This window comes from Equus asinus, chromosome 21, assembly GCF_041296235.1.
Source record: "Equus asinus isolate D_3611 breed Donkey chromosome 21, EquAss-T2T_v2, whole genome shotgun sequence".
NCBI classification, from domain to species: Eukaryota; Metazoa; Chordata; class Mammalia; order Perissodactyla; family Equidae; genus Equus; species Equus asinus.
This window is the reverse complement of record NC_091810.1, coordinates 81696109-81719776: the sequence shown is the minus strand read 5'-3', so window position 1 is coordinate 81719776 and position 23668 is coordinate 81696109. Positions and strand designations below refer to the sequence as shown.

Genomic DNA, 23668 nt, shown 5'->3' with positions numbered 1-23668 from the left:
CCCACAGCTCGGCACCGGACAGCCTTGGGAGTCTCAGCAGGTCAAACCAAGCCCCATGTTGGTTGCTAGCCCCTTGCAGTCGATGGAGGAGCCAGGTGGTGAGGCAGACCTGGTATTTTCCCTGTGACATTATGACCAGTAGGGCTTTCCCGACCCGCTGCCACTGGGCTCTTCCTTCGTCCTCCCAGAGCAGGAGTTAGGATGCAGCAGCTGAGAGGATGAACTCACCTGACACGGGCCATAGTGCCTGAGGGGCCACCTCTTCCCACCCCAACTCCAGCAGCTCAGCCTGGGCAAGCTCTTGCCCCACTCAGCCCACAGTGGCTTCTCCTGGGCCTGAGGGAGGCCAGCCCAAATGATGCAGAAAGCACAGCCGAGGGCGGGGGCAGTGCTGCGGGCAGTGGAACCCCCTCCTCTCCCCTGCACCAGCCTCCCAGGACCTGGCTTCTCACGGCCTCCTCCTCTGCCCTCCAGAGTACGACATCGAGGCTGCCCAGGAGAAGGACCGCCAGGCCTTCAAACCCACTGACATCCTGCGGACCCAGAAGACCAACTGTGACGGCTACGCCGGGCTCTTTGAGAAAATGTGCAGGTACGAGAGGAGTCTGGGGAAAGGCAGGCAGCCCCAGGGCTGACCACGCGGACCCACATCTTTCCCCTTCCAAAGCACTGTATGCCTTCGCCCACATGCCAGGCCTGAAACCTGAGTTTGCAAACTCTGTCCTGGAATCCAAGTGAGTCCTGAAAAGGTCAATTTCTCCCTTTTTAACACCAGCATAATTGACTTTGTACCATCTGCCGGGCTTCGCGATGCATTAACATAATGGCAGATGAATGCACAGAGATAATTTCGTTATAAAAGGCCCTTTTTCCACCTTCTCCCATCTCTGTGCAGCTGAAGGTTAGAAGAATGGCAGGTCTGGGAACAGGAGGACGGTGGCTGCTGTCGCCAAGGGGACTGTGAAAGGCTGTCCTCGGGGCTGGCGCAGGGGACCTCTCTCTCGGGGGAGACAAACACTCTCCTACCTGGAAAGATGCGTCAGTTGGAAAAGCTGAATAACGAGGAGGCAGCTTCTCTCTTGGAGCCTCTGGGCTCCATTGTCATTGCTCTGGAAGTGAGCACTGGCCAGGTTGCCAGCAGGGGTGACAGCAGGCACGTGGCTGGTAAGGAAATTTATTGCTGGTTCCGAGTGACCTCGAGACAGATTCAAGGCTAGGGGAGCCCCGCTGACCCCTGCAGCTTCCTGGGCCCACTCTCTGAGGTCTGCTGGGCTCCCCAAGAAGTAATCGGCCAGCCCTGTGGGCCACTAAAAAGCGCCCTCCACGGGGGGTGGATGGACTGCTGCCCAGTGTCTCTGCAGGCTTCTGGGAAGGGTCTTCTCAGGCACCCAGCTGTCAGCCCACAGGACTGAAGCGTAGCAACAAACACTTAGAGTCCACAGGCAGCAGCTGTGATGTGTCAGTGTTGCACGGGCAGCCGCAAGACATCCTGCTCCTGGGGGGCACACAGCCTATTCCTGGCCTGACCCCCAGTTGTACGGCCTCCCACCCCCATCACCACCGCCAGGCATGGACAGGCGCCTGGCCCTATGTTGCTCCAACCCTCCTGCTCACTCTCTGTTCTCTTCCCTCACCTCTAAGGCCCATCCCTGAGACCACAGCCCCAGAGGGACCCAGGGCAGATCAGGGTGCAGAAGATGCTGGCCCCTCCGCTCCCCATCCACACTGCAAGAGCAGCCTCTCCACCCTGCATGTTCCCAGCACCATCCCCACCCCAGACCCACGTGCCCCCACGTGCCTTTGGGCCTCTCCAGGCACTGGGATCCTCACCACCCCCCTGCCCAGGCTCCCCAGGCCTCCAAAATCTAACGTCACCTGCCCTTCCAGCCCTGCACCGTTGACGCTGCCCACACTTCTGCTCCTCATGCTCGCTGCTCCCTTCTCCCCGCTGCTCCTTCCAGGCCCCACTCCAGGACAGCCCACCAGCTCTCCCTCCCTCGTCAGCACACCTTATACACAAGACTCATCTGAAATAGGCCTTATTCTCTTTTTATATAATGGAATAACCGTCTATCTGTTTGTAGCTTTATTTGTGCCTAGCATTTTTCAGAACATAATTATTTTCATCTGAATTTGCAAATTCAAAAACACTCAGGGTTTTCAAGTCGCAGAATATATCCTTCTTTATCCAGTACAAGCTTCCCCGCATGGCACAGAAGGAGTGCTAGACTTCTCCAGTCCTCAGTTTACCAGTCCTTAACTTCCAGTCCTTGCTTTACCACTTCCTAGTTTTGTTCCTTTGGGAGGGCACTTAACCTCTTGGAGCCTCAGTTTCCCCATCTGTACCCTGGGGGCTGTACTGCCTAGTGGCAGGACTGCAGGACTAAAGGAGAACATTCAGTTTTGGGTTTTCTAACCCGAGTTTGGGGTTTTTTTTTAAACCTTTCTTGCCTTTCTTGAGTACTAGAGCAGTTTTGCTCTGTGGAACTTTGCTACCATCACGTAAACCCACATAGACTCAGAAAATTGACACTTGCCTTGAATGAAACTGTCAGCTTTTTGGCCTGGTTCAGATGCTTAACAATGGCCATATTCTGGCCTGCAGCTGATCATTAAAACACAGTCCAAAATTTTGCATCATTTAAAGTTAGGTTGCAACCTGGCAGTTACCATGTGCAAGCTTCTTCACATTGCCCAATACCTCCCAGTTGCCTGAATTCCTTCAGCTTTTGCTGTAAAGATCAGTAGCCTCATGCATGCATCACTTTCCTAATTCCCCTTACCTTTAAAATAACTGCTGAAGGTTTGGTAAATTTGTTAGCTGATTCCTTAATAATCGAACACATGTAATCCACACTTGCTGATTTATTCTTGCTTAGTTGTCAGAGTGGCCTCTTAGCAAGAGTTGTACCCACATGGCCATCATTACTTCTGCCAGTCCATTCCGCCTCTCTGCAATGGCCTCATTAAATACTGATTTAATAAAGTAATTTGGTGGGGAATTCAGATATTTTTGCAACATCATTCCTTTCCTCATCGTCTTTCCCAAGTAACTGATGTGAGGTTTTTTGTTGGTATTATTGCTTGTAACTGCTGGTCCCATTTCTTTCTGACTTTCTATCGTCCAGCATTGAGGTCTCTCCTTTTGCCTCAGTTCCCCACAAGCTTAATGTATTTTGCTTAATTCTCACTCAGGGGCCAAGATTAATTCCCCAGTTTCCTGCCACCGAGTCAGCCTCTAGAACATCCCCCCACGCCCCCCCCCCCGGGTTATCACATCTCCACCACCACCAGGTAGCAGATTTTCCAGAAATTTTGATAAAGCCAGGAGCTTATTACCAGTTTGAGGCTTTGGTGCTGAGGGGACTGGTTGTCACCACTCAGATGTCAGCGGTTTTCCATCCATCCTCCAGCTGTCACAGAGAGCAAGAGCAGTGGCATGCTTCCACTCAGCATGATGTCCCTGATAATCCCAAAGCATCACTTGGCTCCAAAGGCCGCAGAGGCTGGGGAGTGAGTGTCTAAGGCTCCTGGGAGAGGCAGATACATCAAATAACCTTAAATTATCCCCAAACCTGACTTTGTCACATAGGGCCTCAGAAAAAGGACCTCTAAATTCCCCCCACCGTTACAGATACACCGAAGGATAATGCTTGCAAAGACCAATTATGTCACTACAGCAAACCCTCCTTTACTTTCGCTCTGTACACCACCCATAAGTTTATAGATTAAAACAAATCTTGGTGTACAAAAGGACTGGTGAATTGCAAAGTCCTCAGAACTGTGCATCAGGACAACTGAGCCCTGGTGCTGATAAGGCCACTGGCTGGCTGTGTGTCCCCAGGCAAGTCAGCCTCCCTCTCTGAACAGCTGACTCATCACAGGTCAGAGAAGAGGTCCCTGAGGTGACACCTCATGGGGCTCTAAACAGGGCCCTGGAGAAAGAATTATTGCTGTGATTACAGGTACTGACCTTGCCATAAGGGTGGTGTAAGAGAAGAGAAAGGGGAGCACACAGCAGAAAGAGAAAAACGCTGTCAAATTTATAGGAAATCAACTACATAAATTATGAAACACAGTCATGGTGATGCTTGTTCTGTGCAGTATAGAAAACACCATTTTTTTTGTCAGTTTAGAATTTAGCTTTATTGCAGTAATGTTAACCTTCTTGAGGACCAATGTTTCGGGAACAGCAAGACCCTAAAATTTCTAATTCACATATGCTTGCCCAGTTAAAGTGACTATTGGGCTTAAAGTTAATAAAAACATATTTCCTCATTTCACTACTAGAAATCTCAATATTTTCAATAAGATACCAAAAAAAAGAGTGGTCTTCGTTGCCTCTCCCACAGCTGCGGTCTCTCCCCCTCCCTTTTATCCCCTGTGGCTCAGACATCCCCGGAGACGTGATCAGAGTTGGGGGTCGGCTCTGGTCAAAACCTGATGTGGGCAGGGTGCACTGCCCTCCCCAAACAGCTCAGCCATCCTACGGCGGGGCCTGGACCATCTCTGTGTAAAATGACGGTCACGGTCTGGATCCACCGCCTCCTCAATTAATATCACTGGCATTGGGGTTTTCAAAAACGTCACAAGTAAAAGCCAAGATTCTGCAGTCTGAAGTTATTAGATCTCCTTGGGTGATATTTTGGGCTCTAGGATGACTGGTCAGAGCTATTTCGGACGTGGAAACATTTCTCATCCCCTGCCCCTTCTTCAGTGTTCTCCCAGCTCTTCCCAGCAAATTCCTCTTCCCTTGGGTTCCCCAGGGCTGTGCTTATCACCAGCGTTCTAGCGATGGCTCACATATCTGCCCCCGCCTCCAACCATGAGCACATCTAGGGCAGCCAGTGAGCTTTATTTTTGGAGTATTTTATTTTATTATGTTACAGTAGTTATTATATTATAGCATCGCTTAGCATAGCCTAGCATAATGGTATTTTATTCGCTCATGCCTGGTATAGTGCTTTGCACATAGTATGTGTGGTCAGTGATCTTTTGATGACATAAAATGGTCTTGCGTCATCCTGACTAGCAACCAGCGGCTGGAATTACTAGTCCCACAATTTTGCATGAGAATTACGGATTATTAATAATAATGCTTTACAGTGTGACTTCTTTGTCCAATTCATCTTGCACATTGCTGCTAGGTAATAAAATACCCTCACATGACATCGAGCATGGCATAGCTTACAGCTGAGCCTATTTTTTCATCTTTATTCTGCCCCAGGCATTCCCCACAGCCTCCCAGGCTCTCCTCAGCCTGTCAGAGGAGAATCGACCCCCAGAGATCACTTAATGCCAACCTTTCCTTTGGCCCATGGTGAGGCTGGCAAGGTCACACTGGAGGTGACGGTTAGAGCTGGGAGTAGAGTCCTGATCCCCTGGCTCGGCCCAGTGATGTCCACTGCAGCCTGGAGCACTCCAGGTGGACGTCCTGCCTCTCACTTCTCCCTCCTTCAGCCCTGTCCAGACTTGGGGCGGGGGCTCTCACTCCTGCTCCCCTAATTGGTTCTCTAATCTTCCCTCCACTTCACCCCCTCAGAGGGAGGACACCCCCCTGGCACATTGCCCAGGGACATGGCTTCTCCTAGGAGGACATTCAGGCAGAGTGTGAGCCAGCCATGCTGCCCCCATCAGCGCCTGCTCCATTTTACCACAATCTTGGAGGCCACGTGGACGGTCGGTGCTCTTCCTTCCTTCCTGACTCCAGGTAGCTCTGAGCGGAGGACGAGCATCAGTGGGCAGCGAGTCCAGAGGTCCACGGCTCCACTCAATCCATTCACCTTACTGCAAAGCAGGCCATTTTCTAAACCTCATTGTTCCCAGGACTCCCCTTATCCATACTCCATATCATCCTAGAAATTGTCATGCACAGACATTCTGGGCAAGAAAGAAAGTAACTCATCAAAGAATGTAATTTCAAGTAGTATTTATGGATTTTTTCAAATTCTAAAATTAACACATAATCGTTATTGAAAATTTAGGAAATATAGAGAAGTCTAAAGAAGAAAAAGAAAATCACACATAATCCCAATACCAAGAGACCAGGTGACTTTTGCAAAGTCTCTCTCACTCTGCCATCCCCCGTCTTTCCTCTTCCATGTATGCAGGCACCCTCCTGGCCCTGCCTCGCCCCTCCGTCCCTGCTAGCTGTTTCTCTAAGACTATAAACACATTCAGATCTTGCATCCCGAGAACGCCCCCTCGGCCTGCAACCCTCCGGCCGTCCTCTGAAGCATGGCAGCTGATGAGACAGCGGCTTCGCCAGGGCTGCCCACTGCCCCTTCTCTCCTCCGAGGTCTCCTCAGCCTGCTGCCTCCTGGGGCCTCCTGCCTCTGGGCCACCCTTCTGCGCCAGGAGTTGGTTTTGGTCTTTACCAGCAGACAAGCTGGACATCAGGATGCAGCTTCTCTTGCTCTGCCCCAGCCCGCGAGAGCTCCCAGAACCCTTCCCGCAGGCCCAGCTGGTCTGTTCTCGTGGGATTTCTTGGACAGCCTTGGAGGCCTGGACCTCCTTTTGCGAAGCTGCAGGCAGAAGCGCTGGGCTGTGGGACATCCGAGCCCAGAAGGCACCTCAGCAGAGGGGCCTGCACTGCAGGGAGGGGGATGCAGGCCCCACAGGGACGGGATCATCGGGGATGGAGTCATTGTGTGCACCGCAAGCCAGCACCATGGTGTGGTGGAGTCTGGGAACCCCCAGGCTCTCCATTTTGCCTCACTGACTCTCTCAACAAATGACATGTGGGTAGAGATAAGTAATATTTAATCTAACATTCCACTAACTTAAGTGATTGTTTTTAGAGGGAAAATTTCCGCCCGTTCCTATAGTGAGTAAATAGCCATTTCTCCCCATTACTCTGAGAGGCTCCATGGCCCTCCTGTGTGGAGCAACTGAGACTGCAGACCTGGTCCACGGAAGGATCCTGGCCACCAGGGGCCGCCTCCTTGCAGGAACCCCGGCGACCCGGGAGTGCAGCCTCAATCCATCTGAGCGTAGCACAGCCTCCGCCCGGGCGCTCTGCGGTGCTCGAAGGAGCCCTGTGAAGGGGCCACCGTGCGCAGGCTGATCTCACGTATTTGTGTATTTACTACACCCATCTTCCAAGAAGAGTGTGCAAGGAGAGTGTCTTGAAGACGAGGCACCTTTTTCTAACTCACGCAAAGGCTCCGGAAGGGCTAGCACAGGATGTCTCCTAGGCCAGAGTAGCAGTCTCCCCCTCGGCTGCTGTGAGGGGTCAGGCTGCTGGAGAGATGGCCAGCTGGCCACGGCAGGACTCTCTGCGTTCTTGCTTTGGCCTCGGGGTGGTGCCCACAGCCCAAGTCTGGGCCTCAGGGTCTCAGCTACAAACGCCCAGATAGCAGCTTGCTCATGGTTTCTGTGGTCCCCAGTGGTGACCTGCCCACCCCCATTGTCCCGGTCTCAGAAAGTGATGCCAGCTTGGTTGTGAGCAGTGGGGGAGCACACGGAAGGCTCCAGCTGACTGGTCAGCATTTCCCAAAGGACAGTTCCCAGGGACTCTGAACCTGTGGCCAGGGCAATCAGTCAGCAGATGACAATGCACCGTGTGGCCCTGGCAGTCAGACCTGAGCGATGCTGGCCGTGGGCCAGTCCTCCCAGGTCAGGGCTAAAGTTGCCAGTGGCCTGCCCCAGGGGTCCCCACACAGATGTCCTTGGGCAGGACATAGCGGGGGAAGTAGGCTCAGCTTTCCTCAGCACTCTCGTGTCTAGCACCTCTCCCTGATGCCCACCCCCCGTGTCACCTGGACCCAGCTCCTCAGCCACGTGTTTGGAGCCGCCCTGGTTCTTCAGAAACATCGCTGTTTCCCTGGTTTCCGTGTTCTTGGGGCAATCCTCACTGTTGCCCCTTCCTCCTGAAGAGCTGCTGGCCCAGCACTCAGGTGGGGTCTGGGGAGAGACGTTTCAGAAGCCATCTGCACAGTCTTGAGGTAGGAGCAGACAGCGGGGACTGCGGCCAGCCTGGCCCCTGGTCTCCCGCAGTGCTGGAGATAAGAGCCCTCAGGCTGTACACATGTGGCTGTGTGAGAGGCAGGAAAGAGGAGAGGCACAGAAGGACTGACAGACAGCAGACCTACCCGAGGCCTGGGGCCACAGACAGACAGACTTCTAGGGGGCCAGCCAGCAGAAGCCCCTCTCAGACCCCCTCCCCCCGCAGGATCGCTGGAGTGCAGTGCATGACGGTGCCTGGCTACTCCAAGGGCTTTGGCTACCAGACGGGGCAGAGCTTCTCCGGGGAGTTTGACCACGCCTGGAACGCCGTGTATCTGGAGGGGAGATGGCACCTGGTGGACAGCACCTGGGGCAGTGGCCTGGTGGATTCCGCCACCTCCAAATTCACCTTCCTGTGAGTACAAGTCTCCGCGTGCTGCGTGTCTGGGCGGTGGAAACGGAGGAGGCATGCGGATGAAGGAGGCTGCAGGTGGAGAAGGCCTGGCGGGAGGGGAGGGAGGCCAGGCAGCTCAATCTGCTGCTGGCCGCTCCCCCCTTTCCTCCTGCGCCCAAGTGAGCTCGCTCCAGCCCAATTACAAGGGCCCAGACCTTTCTGCCACCTCACCTTCCACCACCTAATCCCTGCTCTGGCTCCTCGTGTGCCCCCCCACCACCTCCCTCCCCCTGAGTGCTAGAAGGCTTTAGCACTTGGCCCTGGCCACATGTGAGGAAAGGCAGGGCCCAAAAGCTCCTTTACCTGCCTGGAGGTTCCCTCCAGGCCTCTGGCCGTTGACTGTTACTGTGCGCGGATGCCAGGGTTCTCTCCTCCTGCTCCCGCAGAGGCTGGGCTTCCTCCTCCTCTCTGGGCTGTCGGAGGCCATATTTCATTTCTGAGGAGGGGGTCATGGTTTGTGGGAAGTGCTGTCAGTGTGCAGAGTCGCTGTGAGCCACACTGGAGTGGGGGGCTAGGGTGCTGGAGACTGGAGCAGGTCTGACCTCCAGGGTTCTGGCCAACCCCGGCCTTAAGCTAAGGCCGTGACATTCCTCCTGGGTCGTGCTGTCCATCTGCAGCTCAGATTCCTTTGTATCCAGAAAATGAGAGCGTTGTCTCTGATTTTTGCAGTTTAAATCTTGACAGTCTTGCACATGGGACAAATACAAGTACATGCACCACCCCCACACCCAGAGCTGTGCACTCACACACCCCCTCTGCCTCTGTCAGCTCTGGGTGCTGCTCATCTTGGGCCGAGTGGAACCTCCCCATCTCAGATGAGTCCCCATTCTTCCCTTGGTCCCCATCACTGACCTCAGACAGCCACATCTAGTGGGCCCCAGGGACCGCGGAAGGGCCTCTCACCCCCACAGCTCCTCAGGCACAAGACCAGCTGGGGTGGACAGAGCTGTTGCACCCTCCCTTCCTGCTGTCCCTCCTCTCACTGGCTGGCACCTGCTCCACCAGCCGTGCCTCCGCTTGTTCACATCTCTGTCTGGACACAGTTGTGGGCTGTGGCCTTCTCTTAGAAGGGGCCTCAGATCCTGCCTCAGCTCCCATTTCTGGAAGCAGACACTGAGCGGGAGGCTCCAGTGCCCACGTTAGGATCGGACGTGGTGCCTCTTCTCATTCAGTCGGTGGGACCCCTCCTGTGGGTGTGTCAGCCAGAACAAGGCCCCAGAGACCCCCCTGAGAGCCCGCCTGCCCTCCACAGAGCTGGGGCCTGCTCACCCTGCTTGGCTACTGACCGGCTTCTCCCCGTTCTAGCTACAATGAATTCTACTTCCTCACCCATCCCGCACTGTTCATCGAGGACCATTTTCCAGACAACAAGAACTGGCAACTGCTGAAACCTCCTCAATCCCTGAGGCAGTTTGAGAACAACATGTATCACAAGAGTGAATTCTACAACAAGGGGATGCTCAGTGCCCACCCGGAGACTTCCATGATCAAAACAGGTGAGCGGGGGCAGGGGCCAGGGCGCCGGCAGCAGGGACAGGGCCGCCTGCTCGCGTGTCTAGGTCTGGTCCACGTGGGCCTGCGCTGCCAGGGCCCCAGCTCTGTGTAGGCTATACGTGTGTGCAGGCATTGGGGGACTACTGAGGCAGCCAAGGCCGTCAGGCCATCAGGGCAGGATGTGGCCATAGGTCACATTTCCAAGGACAGAAGTCTGCCCAGAAGCATAAACCAAGAGGGGGGTGTGGAGGAAGTCCATGGGTTTCCCTGGCCCCTGGGGGCTGCATGCACTCACAGTCCACATCAGGGGGCCGGGCTGGCAGTGCCCTCGGTGAGTCTCTCTCAGCTCACACCGCAGGGAGCACCCTGCCTCTACCCTGGCCACACCCACCTCCCAGGCCAGGTGTCCACGAGAAGCTCACTAGCCTGCCGTGTTCTCCTCCCAGCTCCTGGCGGAGAGTGTGTGTTGGCCTAGCAGAGGTGGGATCTGTGTGTATGTAGGCTAACCAGCTGGTCGGGAGCCCCGGGAGTCTCCCAGGACAGAGGGTGGGAGGGGGCTTTCTTAGGGAGGTGGTCCATAGCTGGGTCTTGGGAGCTGGGGGAGAGCATCGTCATCGTGGTAGACAAGGGCGGATGTGTTCCAGAAAGGGCACAGCAAGCCCTCCATCCTCTGAGCCCAGGTCCCCCAGAGAGCATGACCTCCTCAGTGCCCTTCCCTCACCTCCCGGATGCCTGTGGACTCTGCTGGTTGCTCCTCCCCTCCTTCCTGGAGGCAGGATCAGCCATTTGCAGGCAGCTTCCCTGGGGCCAGGCAGTGCAGGACACCAAGCTGAGCTGTCCCCAAGGCTGGCCTGGACTGACATGTGCTCCCTGCCTCCCACGGGGGCCGCAGGCAGCTAGCTGGGTGTGTTTGTGCACTATGAGGCATATGGGGGCCCAGAACTGTGATTGTGGGCCTCACAAAGCTGTCTCCAGCGGACCGTGTCTTATGCATCTCCAAGGCCCTGGGGCCTGGTCCGGGGCTGGGCCCACAGCCCGGACTCCTGTGGGGGTCAGTGCACCCCCATCTTCCTCCAGGGACTGCCTGTCTGCACCATCTCTGCCACCAGGGGGCCTGTGTCCTTCCAGGAAGGAAGGCTGAGCTCTCATTGGCTGTTAGCACAGGGGTGCCTGTGGATGGTCCCAGAACCCCAGGGATCCCCACTCCACACGATGGGGTGACGTGGACCCCGGGGAGCACAGGGGCACCCACGTTAGTGCCAGCTGACTTGTCCCTTCCACCTCACGACGGTTCCCTGAACCAGGCTGCTGAGCTCTGGAATACTTTTTAAAACTACAAATACCTGGCGGCTCCTGCTCCCAAAATGACAGCACGAGGGTGCTCTCTTTCGAATGCGTTTCCTGCCTTACGTCAGATGGAAACCTGTCCTGTCTGTTGTGGCCACAGAACGACACGGAAGCAGGGACCAGGGTGCACCAGCGTCAGACTAATGCCACTGAGCAGAGTTTGCCTTTTCGAGAGACACAGAAATGGAAACACTGGGTTTCCTTTTTTTTTTTTTTTTAATTGAGTTATTGATAGGTTACAATCTTGTGAAATTTCAATTGTACATTAATGTTTGTCAGTCATGTTGTAGGTGCACCACTTCACCCTTTGTGCCCACCCCCCACCCCACCTTTCCCCTGGTATCCACTAAACTGTTCTTGGTCCTTAGTTTTAAATTCCTCATATGAGTGGAGTCATACACAGATTATCCTTCTCTCGCTGGCTTATTTCACTTAACATAATTCTCTCAAGGTCCATCCATGTTATTGCAAATGGAATGATTTTGTTCTGTTTTGCAGCTGAGTAGTATTCCATTGTATATATGTACCACATCTTCTTTATCCATTCGTCTGTGAAACACTGGGTTTCTTAATGTGCAGTAGTCTAAAATTTGATTCTGGACTCATGATGCATATGCAAAGAATATCTCTTTGTTGGAGCTAGTTAGGTGAAGAGTGGGGCTGGGAAGGAAGCAGAAGAGGGAAACTGAGGGGGGCAAGAGGCAGGGAAGGAGGACACAGGAGGGGAAGATGAGAGCCAGGGAAAGCGGGAGCTAAGAAGGGCTGAGGGGAGGAGAGAGAGGGTGCAGAGCAGGTCACGGGTTCCTACAGAGGCCCAGGGTCGCCAGCCCTTTACTTCAAGTTTTCCTAGCCGTTCAGCTCGCCTTTGCCAAGGACCCTCTGGGGCACCCGGCCAGGCACTGAGACAAGGAAGGAGAGGAGGCAGGCTGGCCCTTCCCCGTAGTGCCCACGCCCAGCAGCAAGGACTGACATTGCATAAAACTAACTCCTTACAATGGGGCTAAGTTCCCTGAGGGAGCTGCAGGGCTGGGAGAGAGGCTTCTGGGGCCTCAGCCTGGTCTGATGAGTTGGGAAGGGCTTCTTTGCAGTCAGGACATCATGTTGAGGTCTTATCCAGGCTTGGGGGAAGGCAGTGGAGGGAAGAGTGTGTGTGAGGGCCCTGGGGTGTGAGGGAGTGTGCCCCTGGAGGATGCGAGAGGATGCTCTGTGGCCCCGGGAAGGATACAGGAGGGGGCAGGCCTCTCCACTGGTCTCCAGTTTGATGTGACCCACAGACGTGAGCCCAGGGGTGATGGGTGGATGTTTTCACGGGACCCCTTGGGTGCTGTGTGGAGGTGCTGGGCAGTGAATGGCACGGGGACCTCACAACCACCTCAGATGTGAGCTGGATCAGGAGGGACCCTGAGCAGTTGAGGGCTGAGACGGCTTCTGCCACTGAGCTGCCTTGGAGAGGAAGTGAGGGGAGAGGAAGGGTTCGAGCGAGAGGAGAACAGGACTATTGTTCTTGGTCGCTTTCCTTTGGAGGTTCTAAAGAGGATGGGGGACCCTTCCTGTGGTGTGCTGCAGCTGGCTTATGTCATGCTCAGAGTGACGTCACACTGGTTGCTTAAATTTCCTGGTGAAAGTATTTACACCACAGAAATGAGCAAACACTACCAGTCAGGACTTTTTTCCCCCAGAGAGCCAGTTGTTAAGCACTTGCCAGCACGTCAGCACCGGCTGGACCCATGTCCCCTGACCTCGGCTTTCTCTCCGCAGTGAACGGGAAGGCCATGGTGACCATTGAGAGCTGTGCCCCGACGCTCTTCATGTTTATGCTCAATGGCAAGCAGGAGCACGGGCTGCTGAGCCTCAGGAAGAATGGGATGAAGCTGGAAGTGTACCCTCCCACCGTGGGCACCCACAAGCTGCAAATCTTTGCCAAAGGCAACTCTGACATCTACAGCTCGGTGCTGGAGTACACGCTCAAGTGTAACTACGTGGATGACACGGTCCAGCTGCCAGCTGAGCTGCACCAGCCCGTGGGCCCCAGCTGGTTCTCGGAGCAGATGGGCATCACGAAGCCCTCCCACCCTCACCCCATCATCCACACGAGCGATGGGCGCTGCTCCGTGAGCTTCGGTGTCGAGGAGGGCATCAGTGTCCTGGCTTCCCTGCACGGGGACGATGGCCTCATCACAGAGGAGACACAGCGGCGCTACATTTTCCAGCTGCAGCGGGAGAAGCGGACAGAGCTGAAGGTCCAGCTGCCTCACGCCGGCAAGTTTGCCCTCAAGATCTTCGTCAAGAAGAGGCAGGAAGCGGGCAACTACATCTTCGTCTTCAATTATCTCCTGTGCTGCACCAACACCAAGGTGAACTGGCCCATGTTCCCCGAGAGCTTTGGCAACTGGGGGCAGGACAATGAGCTGCTGGAGCCTCTGACGGGCGTGCTTCCTGCCAACCGGAACGTCCCATTCAAACTGAAGCTGCACGGTATCGCCAAAGCCCTAGTGAAGGGGCAGGACACGTGGCCTCTGACCCTGAACAGCGAGGGCTACTGGGAGGGCAGCTGCAGCACGGCCGGCTGCCAGGAAGTCTATGTCATGGTGCTGGAGAACGCCAACCACAACTTCTACTCCTATATCCTGAAGTATAAAGTGAACGCCCAGTGAGGGCCTGTGTCCCGTCACACCTCCCAGAGGGCCAGGCCTGCCCGGAGAGGGCCCAAGGGACGTGCAGAGATCCCTGGACACCACTGAGTCTGCATGAAATCACTTCTAGGCCTCTGCCTCAGTTTCCCTGCTCTGCCGCAGGAGCTGTGATGTTTGTGTTCTGATGGCTTCACTCAGTTGTGGCAACGGCCAAGGGGACAGAGGCAAAGGACCTTTAGAAGAAACAGGTGCTATGTAAATCCAAGGTATTGTAAACTGTCCACACTGCCCAGGTGCCCCTTCTCGTGCTCATGCTGTTGTCGTAGCGTCGATGTGGGAAAGCAGGGACGGTGCCCAGGCGGCAGGCTTGTCACGCCATGATTCGAGAATTCTCCTCCGTGCCGAGAGGGACGTGATTTGCCAGGCTGAGTCATCTGGAATCATAGCGCCCCTTTCATGCAGCATCACAGCGTTTCTCACCACCTCCTGGACCCCAGGGACGGTTGGACTGTCATTTTCCCCAGACCTGACCATCGTCCACATTCCTGCTGCCTCTTCATTGGGCGCTTCTTGCTCTTTAAGAGCCCTAGGAAAAAGAAGGTGTGGAGAGGAAGCTAGCCAACCACCCCTGGCTGGGGGCTGGGGGCCCTCAGAGTCCCTGTGTGTACTGGGAATGTGGCAACAGAAAGTTATGGGGAGACTCTAAAGCAAAGAGCAGCCAGTGCCCACTCATGAGTGTCCTGGGTGGGGGACCAAGGGGTGGAGGGACCCCATGGCCATCCTGCCACCTGAGTCTAAGGGATAAGACCTCCAGCTCGGCTTCCAGAGGAGCCTGCTGGGCAGTTAGTTCAGTCTAAGGTCTGGGGTGGCCTTCCAGGCGCCCTCAGAGCCTGGGCCTCTGGGACCCACCTACGTCCTTCACAGGGTGCCCCAAGATGCCTGCTAGGCCTTGGGGAGCCTCGTCAACAACCCAAAATAAAGACCTGGGCAGGGAGGCCAGGCAAGGGTATAGTGCAAACTGCAGTGCCCAGGAGCCTCCCATGATAACAGGGCTCTGCCGGCCCCCAGGAGTCCCTGCCACCAACACCACAGCTGGGGGCCTCCACCTGCCCTGGGAGCAGTTTTTGTGCTTGTCCTTATCCTATCTTCCTCCCTCCTTTTCTCTGACAAGAGAGACCCCCCGGGGTCCCGCCTTCTGTGGGGCTCAGGCCCCAGAAGCCTGGGCTGCCCAGCTGACCCTCAGCAGCACCTCAGGCTGGTGTTGCCATGGCAACAGCAGAAAGGCTGGCTCTGGCAGGGCAGCAGAGAGGGAAGGATCGAGAGGCCGTGCTTGGCCGCTGCAACACGCTCCCAGCACACAGAGACCCCTGAGATTGTCCCTGCTGACCTCCTGGCTTCTCCAGCTCTGCAGCCCCTGACAGCTGACACTGCCCTTCACTCTGCCCCCCACTGGTGCTGCAAATGCCCCCAGGCTCAGCTATAGCCAGGATCAGCCAGGGATCCTCACAGCCGCCTCTGCCTTCCTCCTCACCTTTGTGTATCCAACACACATTCATGGGCACTTAATAAGTACCAGGCACTGTGCTAGATGCTGGGCCTACGGAGGGAACCAAGGGGGCCCTGCCCCTGCCTCCCAGAGCTCAGGGTGGGGGGCAGCAGCCTCCGTTGGTTACCCAGGCCTGTCTGAAGTTCCAGGCTCCCAACACTTCGCTCCAGCATCTCCCTGGGGTCCCTCCCCCAATGGTCCCCACTGCCACCAGCATGGACCTTTCCCAGATCGACGTTACAGCGGTGCCCGTCCTCCACCAGGCTGGGGGCCCTGGAACCCAAGGGGAGCACCCCTATGGGGGCTGACCTGCCCTGGCCTGTGTCCAGCGCCATCCGGCAAGCTCTGCCATCCAGGCATTGGGCACCACGTCCCTCGCACCTGGAAAATGCACAGAAGCCCCAGAGGCGGGACCGCTGTGAACCACGACTCGGAAACTAGGGGAGATTTTACACCCTGAAAACAGCCTTTTCTCACACCTTCCATTTTATAAACTGAAAGAAGTGTGCTGTGTTTCATCAAAATAAGTGCCTTCCATACATCTTTTCAAAAACAGTATAATTAGTCAATACATTGTGGAGCGTGCAGAGGATGCCACCCAGCAAAGCAGGAGCTGTCACGAGAACCCGAGCGAGGCCCAGCGCTCAAAGCGCCCGCAGCGCATCCGCGCCCCTCCCCAGTGTTCAACCAGGTAGCCCTTTGTAAAGACAGCTGCAGGCACAGTCAGAAAATCACCTGCATTTCTTTCCCCTAAGTAAAAATACATGAAATGAAATCCAATCTTCATGAATTTTTACACGCGTGCTGCTCAGGGTAGAATTCGGGTTTGCATTTTGAAATCTTTTCTTGCATTTTGAAGCCCATCTTTGTTTCCCGGTCGATGAGTCCCGGCGGCCGGTGGAAGGGGGCGGGCGCCCTCTGGTGCCCAACGTGCGGAGCTGCCGGCGCTGCTCCCCTCCGCGAGGCTGAATCGGTCACCAAGGTTTTTACGCCAAAATTGCAAAATGGTCTTGGGACGTTTATGTTAAATTCACTGGGTGCTTTCTTGTGGCCTCTCAGCGCTTCCTCGTGTGTACGCGGAGCACATCGCTGCCACGCACAGACTGTGAGGCGAGCCCGGCATGGTGAGAAGACGTGGAATGTAAGAGGATTTGGGAGTGCTTTGCCCGGAAATCCCATCTTGAAACGGAAACACTGGATACGGGACTAGGTGGGACGGCTTTGACCACACTCATTGCTGTGCCAGTGAAGGACTGAAACTGAGCGAACTCAGGCAGCTTTTGCTGGCAGGTCCTAGGGTGGCAACCCTCAGGCCACAGGCAGAAGGGGATGCAGAGAGTCCGGGATGGGGGAAGCGCTAGGCCAGATGGGCCACCACCACGGCTGCAAGCGACTTCTTTTCAACTGGTTTCGGAGGCGCCACCGGCACCGCAGGACTCCACTTTCAATCCGATTACGATCATTGTGAGTTCCCCATATGTTACAGTGTCCCACCAGGACAAACCCGTCCCACACAGCCTGCTGAGTTTAAAAGGAAGTGAATAGATTAACTGAAGCATGAAGGATTTAGGCTAGACTTAAAGAACTCTTTCCTGTTGTTAAGCAGGAGGGACAAGTTGCCAAGAAAGTTTGTGAAATCCTCTTCTCAAAGGACTTGAAAAGTAGAAGCGTTTTCCCAGTGGTCTAGGGCTTGAGAGGCCAGCTCATTGGAAGGAGGACGTTCTGCCCAAGCCAGTTAGCCCTTGAAATGCACTAGATGGTCCACAGCGGACACAGGTGAACGGTGGGGCCACGCCCTCCGCCATTGGCAAAGCGTTCTAAGCTGGTGTGCATCCGAGTCCCACATCGGTTTATCTGAGGTCTGTAATTTCTTTTCATTTGGAGTAGGTAGTTGGAACTCTTGAGAGGTGATTACTTTTCATAACGTGTGCACTGAGTTGCGTGGGCCGGTGGCTGTTGACTATGCTTTCCCCACATTGTTGCTGGTGTTGTTTTTCAATAAAATTTATATTCATTTTTATCCAACAATGTAATTATCGATCCAGTCTTACCACTGCTCTCACAAGGGGGGAGAAAACAGGGAAAAACACTTTCATGTTCAAAAGAATCCACAGAAAAAAAAAAAATCAATGTCCCAGCCCTTTGAATGTGATGGTGAGATGCAAATGGGATGTCAGGCAAATAGCTTTTTCACATTAAAGAAAACATAATTGGGTTAGCTCCAGCCCCTCTCTGCTCACACGCCTTTGAAGAACATGAAGGCAGTGTTTCTTTCATTGAATCTTGTTTAACTTAAAAATTTTAAAGTCAATCCTAATTCCTAATTTCTGTTTTTAGTGGGAGAAAAACAAACGTGCCACAAGTGCCTATCACTGTACTTTTTTATTGTTTTAAATATATATATAGCTATTTCTTGATATTCGTATACATGCAGAAACTTGCCAGCAGGTTATCTAAACAGATTATTCATAAATTAGACATTTAGGGGAATATAGAAAATGAAAATCTAGACACCTCCAAGAAGCTTCTGTCACCGTGGAGACCATTCCGTAGCTGTGGTGTGAAAGACAAAAAGAACTTGTGTTCCCAAATATGGCCTTATCGTGTCCCTCACTGCTAGAGGCATAAACCTGAGCCCCAGCACGCCTCTCCTTAGGCAGGAGGTCTGTGGTGGACCATGTCAATAACAGCGTAGTAAGAGGATGTCAGAAGAAACAGTCTCCTGCATAATAGAAGGAGGAACTCTTGAGTTATTAGAACAGTCTGCAAATGCCACCCCGAGGCTGGAATGGGTGACCTCTACTGTCCCTTCCAGTCCGGAGAGTGTGTGATGCTGTGTCTCCGTGAACAGATGCTGGCAGGCGGTAGACCTGGGAGTGTCAGTTGCAGAGCATCTGAAGGGTCCTGCTGTGTTAAGAGCCTGCCCTGCAGCCCCCAGCAGACTGTGCTGCTGGCTCCTCTCTTGCCTGAGGCCAAGGGGCTGGAGAAAACCCAGCAGAGGGACCAAAGAGGACGCAACAGTCCCTGACAGGATGTTGCTTCTCTCTGACTCTGCAAGCAGAACTAAAGAAAACTGAAAGTCACGGGGCGCCTGGGATGCCCTCTGTTGGGTGTTGTCCAAGCATCCCTGAGTCAAAAGATACTGAACCCAAGTCACTTTTCTCCCCCAAATTACCGGTAAACATATCTCCATCCCCCAGGTACCATGGGGGCCACCAATGACTCCTCCATCCCTCTCAGTGATGGAATCTGGTCTACTCTGGCTGTGTCGCATATCTGACCTATCTCCCAATCCACGTCTGCTCCATTCCCACGGCCTTTGCTGCGACCCAGGCCTTCATTATCTCTCAGCTCCACTGTTGTGGTTGCTTCCTGTGATGCCATGAACCCCCACCTGCCCCATGACTCTCCATGTTTCTTCTTATATGAATGCCAGGACTACTGGGTTGTGTTAAGACAAGATTTCCATGAAAGCCTTCCGGAACAAGTTGGCCATCTCTGAAGAAGGCATAATTTGTGTCAGGCACTGATGGAAAAGACGGGTCTTCAAACAAAAAATGGATTTAATGGGGAGGCAGGAAAAACTCCCAGAGTCGCCTCCTTTCTCTGGACTCTGAAGAGGCAAGGGGCCGAGGTCTTCACTCCTAGGTGGTAGTGGGTAGGATGGCTCATAGAACCACAGCTGGATGAGTGGTAGAGCCTGAAGGTGAGCAAGCTACACCTCGTAAGTCAGATTATCCACAGAGAAGGGCCGCCCTGCCAGGGAAGGGGCAGGTGGGTGGCAGAGGACAGTCAGAGACTCTTTGGCTGTGAATAGCCTGGGGAATTGCCTTCCGTCTATCTAGTTATGATTCCTGCCCCAGATCCACACCCCCCCAAGACCCTGTTGGAAGGCGATTCTTTACTTAAACTTGGTGCTTCTGTTTAGGAGTGGATCAGTATCGCTAAAGGCGTCTGCCAGTATCCCCCACAGCCACCCAAACAGAGCCCAGGAAATACACCTGCCCAGGAGAACCTGTTTTCTTAGGAAAGAGCCCCGAAATGGCAAATCTTTGGTTATTTAAGATCAAAACGCATAAATATTTTCTACCCCAGCGAAGCCTGAGTATGTGGGACTATCTTCAGGAGAGCTGGTGTTTCAGGAAATGGTGCTCAAGTGATGCTCCAAGCTGGTGGCTGCTTTGAACATGGCTGTCCTCAAGGCCAGTCCTCTACAGAGAAGCACCTGCAGGATGAGGAGTAAAAACGACCAAGAGCCTTGAGGCTCCTGGTGTTTCCAGGGGCCAAGGTGAGTCATGAGGGTTGGAGAATGAGAAGGAAACCTGGACAGGGCCAGCCGAGTGTTTTCATGTCTCTCCTTAAACCAGCTGCCCAGATGTTTGGTCCTTGCTGCGTGGTCCACTGGGTTAAGAAGGATTCTGAAGTCACACTGAGCTTAGCAGGAAAGAGTGTTGTGATTAGCTGGTGATCCATAGACGCTTGGTTGAAGGGGGAGGTATGCCACGTATTTGCCAATCCTGAGTTAAAGGCAGCCAAATCAGGCTAAGACCACAATAACGAAGGAGATTATTCAGACAGATGTGAGCACTGGCTTCCCAGCAACCTGGCCCACCGACTGACTGACAACCAGTCAACTCCCAAACCATAGGTCCAAGGGTACGCTGGAGGCCTCCTGATCCGCTCTGGGCTCTGGGAGGATGCACTCAACATCCCCACTTGGAGCACACAAACACAGGCTGGCATGTTGCCCCAGGAAGAAGGAGCCCATGCAGAACTTATTTGCTGTTTCATCTCCATGATCAAACAATACCTTGCATTTAGAATAAGTGGATCAGTAAATTTTTGAAGGAAACGTCAATTTATCGTTTCAAAAATGAATTAATCCTTCACTGGATTTATTTATATGGCTGTTGACTAAAAAAAACTGTTGAGTGACAACATCCTAAATATTCATTCCTTCTTTTTCCCAACTAACTAAAAAAGGCTATGCCGGGCAGTGAGCTCCTTTGCCCCTGTGGGAAAAGTATATTTACAGGAAGATAAAAATTGCCCCCCGGCTGGGAGTGCTCATGGTTTTTGCCACCAGGAAGCAGTCAGGGCAACCGATCGATGGACCGGAGGAGTGCCCTTCTTCTCGGGGGACCGGCCGCTCCCAGCTTGTGCTGAGATTGCTTTGTTTCCATGGGGGGACGGCTGACTGCCTCCGTGACACAAGGAATCAGCCATCATTTCACCCTGGCTGTGCGGGGACCGAGGCAGAGACGCCCCCCCAACAGGGTGGCAGGGAGCACCGTGGAGAGACTTGTGGCGTGAGGGCGGAGGGGCAGCCCCACCCCTCTGGGTGAACGTCCAGGAACAATCCGACTGCATGAAGAAGGGAGTGCAGGTGTTAGGAGTGTGCGCCTGGCAGCTCCCATGTGGACAAAGAATGAAGATGAGGGAAAATGAGGAACCCACATGACCACGGGATTAAGGTCGCCCAGTGCACACTTTGCTGCTCCCTACATGTATTTGTATGTATGTGGACACCAAGGGGATCTGAAAATTAGCATGCTATTATATTATAAAAAATTAAATGTAGCCAAGATGCCAGAGACACTTGGAGGCTGTCCCTGCCCCCGACATCCTTTGTGATGGTCCCGCCCTCGGGACTGGGGCGAGTGTGGGCACCATGAACCCGTTGGCATCCATTTCATCAGCATCAGATCCCCTTGGCCATCTCCCAGGAGGAAAAGAGCGGAGAGAGCACGTTCAGCTGACGGCGGGAGGAAATCCACTCTGTCAGTAAAAGCGTCACTTGACATTTTTAAAGCTCAACAAGAGTGTTGAAAGTCCATTTTAAAAAGAAGCCAAAGGGCTTCTCTCTGGAAAGATGCCCTCGTGGCCGCTGGTCCCTGTTTGTGTGCTGTCTTGCTCAGTCAGGAGCCATTAGTGTAAGACTGAAGCCTCAGTCTCCCTCTGTAAATGCTGATTTGACCCAGGGACCCCTCCTCGCAGAGCCCTGGCTGTCGTTAGGTTGGGGAGACGTGGGGCTCAGACCTGTGGGACAGCAGCAGGCTGGTATAAACCCTGAATCAGCCTCCTGGAGCTGACCCCAGCTCTGCCACCTCCCACTGCCTTTGGTAAGTTACTCAACCTCCTGTCTCAGCTTCCTCAGTAGTAACATGGGGATGATCATAGCACCTTCCAGGGTTTGAATGAGTGGACACCGAGACAGTGAATGCAACAGGCCCGGCACAGAGGAGGTACTCAGTGAGGTCAGCCCTCGTCACTGCCACACCACAGTTGTTATTATGAGAATGAATGTCATTAGCATTATGAGAATGATATTGAAGTGTCATGTGTTGTTCCCTGAAGAATCCAAAGGTCACAGGCCTCTCATGCAATCATAGCCATCACTGATTCCAGCCTCTAAAAGAAGTCTGGTCTCCAACACTTGGCCACCCTGCCTCCCCTAGAATTCTTCCAGAGACCGGGAGCTCACTACTCCACAGGCAGCTATTCCATTATTGGGCAGCTCTGCTAAAAGGCCCTCCCAATACGTAACTGCCTTACATGAGAGCAGTTGAGCCCATCCACCCACCGGCTCAGAAATGCATCTGCTATATTCCAGGACCACTGTGTGGCAGGAGCTCTGAGCCACCAGCACAAAGCCCAGCTCTAGTCGGGGGGTTCTCGGGGCTGGGTAAACAGCTGCAATATACCTCAACAGGGAAGGGGAGCCCAAAGACAGAGAAAGAAGAGCATAATCTCACACTTGAGCGAGGCTGCAAACCAACCTCTGACACCACAGGAAGACAAGTCATGGTTAATAACAATACAATCCACATCCTGAGTGACCCCAAGCCCTTATCCCACTCCCTGCCCCAAGCCTGCCTGGCTTCTATCCTCCAAGCAAAGGCTGAGTGTTCCTCTCTTGGAAAACTGACCAACCCAAGAAAAAGCCCCACACTGCTATCTGTGGGCAGCACTCCAGGGAAAGGACCTGGACCACATATGACCACCTCTCGTTGCCAATGTCATTTGTGATGGTTTAAAAACATGTCCACGAATTCTTTGGTACTCCTCCCTTCATAAAACCCATCCCCTTAAGTGGGAGCTATACTTGGTGACTCTTCTAACACATAGAATGTGATGGAAATAATAGCTTGTGATGTTCAAGATTAGGACATATAAGGCACTACCACCTGCTCCTCGTCCTCTCTCAGGTCACTGGCTCTAGAGAGAGTGAGCCACCTTGCTGTAAAGACTCTCAAGCAGCCCTCTGGAGAGGGGCCACGTGGTAAGGAACCGAGGCCTCCCGCCAAAAGCCATGTGGTAACCATCTTGGAAGCTGATCCTTCTGCAGATTCTGCAGCGCCGGCCAACCTCTTGACTGGAACTTCATGAGGAACCCTGAGGCAGAACCACCCGCTTATACCACTCCTGAATTCCTGACCCACGGAAACTGTGAGATGATGAAAGTTTGTTCTTTGAAGCTGCTACATTGAAAGGTAATTTGTTACCCAGCAATAGGTGACTAATAGGCATTTTAGTATTTCAATCCTTAAAATGAAAGGACCTCCAAAGATCCCCAGAGCTGAGGAAAATGTCTGACTAATAGGCGTTCCAGGAAGAGAATAACAATATTAGCAAACACTTATCATAGTGCCTAGTTTGTGCCAGGAACCACTGAGGATTAAATTATTAAACACATCATTCAAAAGAATTTCCCAGGATTGCAGGACACACGATGCATGAAAACAGAGCCATTCTAAGGCTCGTGATTGTGAATTAAAGAACACTGGGGACAAACAGGTCCTCCAGAGAAGAAATAAAACAAGTGACCTGCAAAGGGTCAGGAGTCAGAATGGCTTCGCTCTTCACGAAAACACTGGAAATGAGAAGACAGTTGAGCAATGCCTTCAATGTTCTACAGGAAAACGACTTCCAACCTGGAGCTCTACACTTAGTTAAAATCTCTCAAGGGTGAGAGCAGAATAAAAATATTTGCAGACATTCAAGATCTCAAAGAAAATCCGCCTCGTGTGAGCCATTTCTCTGGTGGAGTGCTCAAACCCACGAGGGACATAAACCAAGAATGGGGTACACTTGGGGCCAGGAAGCTCCGACAAAGGAGGGACAAAGGGAAGCAGTCATGGGATGTGGCTGTGCAGCCAGCAGGAGGAACAGTCTAGAAAGGAGCAGGGCAGACCAGTCCAGGAGGCATGTCACAGAAAGAAGTAAAATGGGACCAACAAATGGGTG

General features: G+C 53.6%; 1 protein-coding gene across 2 annotated transcripts in view; it reads left to right on the top strand.

Moving 5' to 3' along the window:
- Positions 1–17441, top strand: part of KY (kyphoscoliosis peptidase) — a 44375-nt gene extending 26934 nt beyond the window's left edge. For both annotated transcript variants that reach the window (XM_014828738.3, XM_044754866.2), the window contains 4 exons: positions 475–592; positions 8174–8362; positions 9707–9897; positions 13001–17441. In XM_014828738.3, coding sequence (XP_014684224.2) covers positions 475–592; positions 8174–8362; positions 9707–9897; positions 13001–13896 — 1394 coding nt within the window. In that variant the 3' untranslated portion in view covers positions 13897–17441. The remainder of the gene's footprint in view (positions 1–474; positions 593–8173; positions 8363–9706; positions 9898–13000) is intronic.
- The last annotated feature ends 6227 nt before the right edge of the window (positions 17442–23668 follow it).